Source organism: Sphaeramia orbicularis, chromosome 16 (genome assembly GCF_902148855.1).
Source record: "Sphaeramia orbicularis chromosome 16, fSphaOr1.1, whole genome shotgun sequence".
In the NCBI taxonomy this organism is placed as follows: domain Eukaryota; kingdom Metazoa; phylum Chordata; class Actinopteri; order Kurtiformes; family Apogonidae; genus Sphaeramia; species Sphaeramia orbicularis.
In genome coordinates, this window is record NC_043972.1 from 29,667,304 (window position 1) to 29,671,079 (window position 3,776).

Genomic DNA, 3,776 nt, shown 5'->3' on the forward strand with positions numbered 1-3,776 from the left:
TTTCTCAGCTAAATATATCATTAACTGAACATAAAACAAGTGTCTCCATCCACTGTCATTGATCCAGCTCCATGGGTTTTCTGGTGAATCAATTTTGTTTAAGATGACAGTGTTTCCATGGTAACTACAGGGCCTCTGAACATCCAAATATATCATATCTGATGACCATGAAAAGATGAAAAACTGCATTTTACACCAATTATTTCAACTTATTTATAGGTTTAGTTGTTCAGAAGTTATTAAACATTTTAGATCAGTAGATGATTTTGGTCACCAGTGGCTGTTTGGGTCTTTATGGATTAAAAACTAAGAACTTAATACAAACACACACACTTGAGTATAATGAATATAATGGTTACATGTGTGAATTTGTTCTGCTACAAAAAAAAAACCAAAACATAGCAATGATAACAAACAAATATAAACTGTGTTGTATCAATATTAATTGTCATTTTTATGCATTTATTAAGTTACCAGAATAGTCTTTACATCATTATATTTTAAAATATATTTTAAATGAATGAATGTGAGATGTGATTTATAATGTAATATTCTAAATGCGGCTTTTTTTGTCCTTAAAATCCCTTAAATTGTAAAATGAATACATAAAATAAAGTCTTAACTTATAAAACTAAAAGTAACCATAAACAATATAAATAATGAAATGATAAGAAAAAGACTGAGTAAACCTATGTTAGGTATGTGAGTCCTGCACCTCTGTGTGCACTATGCATGTATGTATATTCAGTCCTTGTGTTGCATTCCTCTGCATCAGCGTTGGCCTGGCCTGTCCATTCACCAACATAAACACAGCTGTTCAGACTCTGCTCAGACTCTGTTCAGACTCTGTTCAGACTCATAGACACCAAACGTCCAGAGTCACAGTAGCTCCTCTCACTGCTGAACCTCCACATCTTTATACCATGATGTATCTGCAGACCGTCAGACTCTCCACCCACGTATTCCTGGGTACAAACAGACATCTCTGTGGCGCTTCGGCCTTCCTGCATCAGACACATCTCTCCGCAGCCCTTTGATTCCGTCCCGTCTATCAAAGGGGAATCATTTGTTCGAGTGCTCACACCCTCTCACGATGTTTAGTGAGCGTTCTTTGCCCCGGCATCGGAGGACTCATCTCTTCCTGAATCAGCTGAATTCTGGGTTCTTTCTGATGATCTGATGGCCACAGCTCTGAAGAACAAAAACACAACCAATGCATATGAGATCAGAACCAGCATCTTGTATCATTATGTTCCTTTAAAGCTCAGTATGATACTCACCTTAAGATGCTGAGGATGTTGAGATGACGTTTCTTCACAGATCTCTTTGAGGAAGTGACTTCAAAGCTGCGTGTTAGGAAACATATCAAATATTTACCAAAAATAACCTCATGGTAGCTGACATGCATACCTTTGTCACATTTTCAATACGACATGTTTATTGATATTGCTGTGGATAAAGATAACTTCACTTGCATTTTTTACATGCATAGTCGCTTTAAAAAAAAGCTCTTATCTTTACAGGCTCTCTAAATGTTTTATATCATGCAGTTATCACTACTATAGATCTGCCCGATGTCACTGTTTAGACACACCTTGGCCAGTCCATGTCATTTTTTAATCACTCCCTGTTTCCACTGTATCTGGGTGGTTATGTTATTTGTTTGTCACTTGTAGGAAACGTGAGTTGGCTACTTAGCCTTTCAATGACTCCTACCTAATTCACTCCTCTGTTCTCAAAGCCAATCAGAAACAAGCTGTGTGGACTTTGTGCACCAGCCTGAGATTATTCTACTCCCTCAAGCTTCAGCTGCATTGTTTTGATAATCGGACCCAGATGAGCATGTAGGACTCTTAGAACATAATAGCAATGCATTAGGCTAATAATAACACTGAAATAAGATGTTCTGCATACAGCTCCTTGTCCACAGTGATGACTGTCATTATAAACATAACCTAAAGCACTGCATGTCTGCAAACACATGTCAGAAGACCTTCGATTTATTAGATGCTCTTGGTCCAACTCACCTGTTGCTGCAGAAATGCATACAAGTCTGATCATCACTGGTGGCACAAGAGCAACGTCCAGCGGACCTTCTGCGACGAGACAGACCGTTTCCAAGCCCATAAACTATAGTCTTACTGTAGACAGGAAAAAAAAAGCTCAGTGTGACACATTGTGCAGACTTTGCTCTTTGCATGTTTAATGATAAGGACACAGCACATAAAACACTGGATACCCAAGTTGCAAGTCACTCTGTTATGATTAAATCATTTTTATAACATAACTTGCTATGTTGTTAACCTATCCTGCACAGATGAATAAGCTGCATGCATTAAGTGTTCAAATATATGCCTGGGAAAGGGTTTTGTGCCTGTACCTGGGTGTGTTGACCCAGATGATATCCAGGTGGCAGAAGTAGTGGCACTCAGAGTCCAGCTGGCTGCTGCAGGCACAGCGTTTGGTCCTCACACTATGTGATGGGACTCGATCACTGTTTTCCGTTTTCAGTTGCTTCATCAAAGGAACACTCAGACCTATAGAACAAGACAAAACCCCACTCAATAATAGAAATACAGCGTCAGTTCTACCCCTCCAACTGTCAACAGTCCCACATCTGTGTACACTGACGTTCCAAACACAGAACAGACATGATAGAATATGCAAGTAAGAACATGATAAAAACCAATGTCTTTTTCAAAGAAATACTGTTGCATGATAGATGTGTATTTATGATGTTTTCTGTGCTGTAGAACATGTTAAAGCATGTGCTCACTAATATATAGAGATGACTTTGACTAAGACAGATGTCAGTGTACATATGTGTATGAGTCAGTCGACTGTCTAATAATAACAAAAAGTACTACGGTGTGTTTGCGGTTTTCTTATGCATTATAACTAATTGAGTTTCAGGCTGATGCAAGGATAAGAACAAACACCTTGTATAATGTAATTTAAGAATTATAAGAAGTATTTTAATATTCATATTTATTCATGGACAGCTGTAAAAACACACTCACCATCCTGCATGGAAGCCCAAAGAGTGATGAGGAGGAGAAAGCCTGTGTGAGAAGACATATTTGATGCCAGTGAGCTCTTCTTAGGACTCGTATCCATCCAGTTACTGCTGTGTTTTAATGAGCTCCTGCTCTGTTTGTCTGCAGGTGTCTGAGCTCTGACCCTCTTATACTGTACCTCCTCTTCCTCCCATGATGTCATGGGTGAAGCTCCACCCACAGCTGTTTCCATGGAGTCACAATATGTGACCCCCAAGGTGTTCCATTGTGATTCCAGGAATATCTGATGCTTTGTTGCCTCAGTGTTTAACTGTTGTCACCTGCTCAGTGGGACTTACAGCATGTCTGCACTTTGTCCCAGAATGATGAATCGTCCCCTTCTGGATATACATGAGAGTGAGAATTAGGGAATTATCAGGGGTTAAGAGAGGTACTACTCAGCGTGGTAGTGCAGGGAAATTCATCCTGGCTGCTACAGATGTGAATATGTGATAAGGAAATGTGGCAGAGGAAGAGAAAAAGGATCCAAGAAAAGATTTGTGGAAATAAAAGAGGTGTGATGCTGATTAAACATAATGGGGTATTCCAAGTAACTATGACTCATTTACACTGAAAAAGTAAATCAGATAAAGGTTATTTGCAGTTAATACCTCAAAGACTTTAACAGCTGCTGGTTACTGATCTAAAATGTTTATTAACTTTTGACCCACTAACCCTATCAATACATTTAGAGAATTTGGATAAAACACAGTTTATCAG

General features: G+C 38.8%; 1 protein-coding gene across 2 annotated transcripts; it reads right to left on the bottom strand.

The window, feature by feature from the left end:
* Positions 1 to 565: 565 nt before the first annotated feature.
* LOC115435375 (endothelin-2) lies at positions 566 to 3,297 on the bottom strand. Of its 2 annotated transcripts, XM_030157746.1 has the most exons (6): positions 3,181 to 3,297; positions 3,021 to 3,062; positions 2,381 to 2,537; positions 2,028 to 2,141; positions 1,281 to 1,346; positions 566 to 1,191 (listed from the first exon to the last, which is right to left on the bottom strand). In XM_030157746.1, exons 2-6 carry the CDS (start codon positions 3,028 to 3,030, stop codon positions 1,098 to 1,100), a joined length of 441 nt encoding a protein of 146 aa, XP_030013606.1. In that variant the 5' UTR covers positions 3,031 to 3,062; positions 3,181 to 3,297; the 3' UTR covers positions 566 to 1,097. The 2 variants fall into 2 exon arrangements, with proteins under 2 accessions (XP_030013606.1, XP_030013605.1); XM_030157745.1 differs by lacking the exon at positions 3,181 to 3,297 and having other exon boundaries at positions 3,021 to 3,139.
* Positions 3,298 to 3,776: the final 479 nt, after the last annotated feature.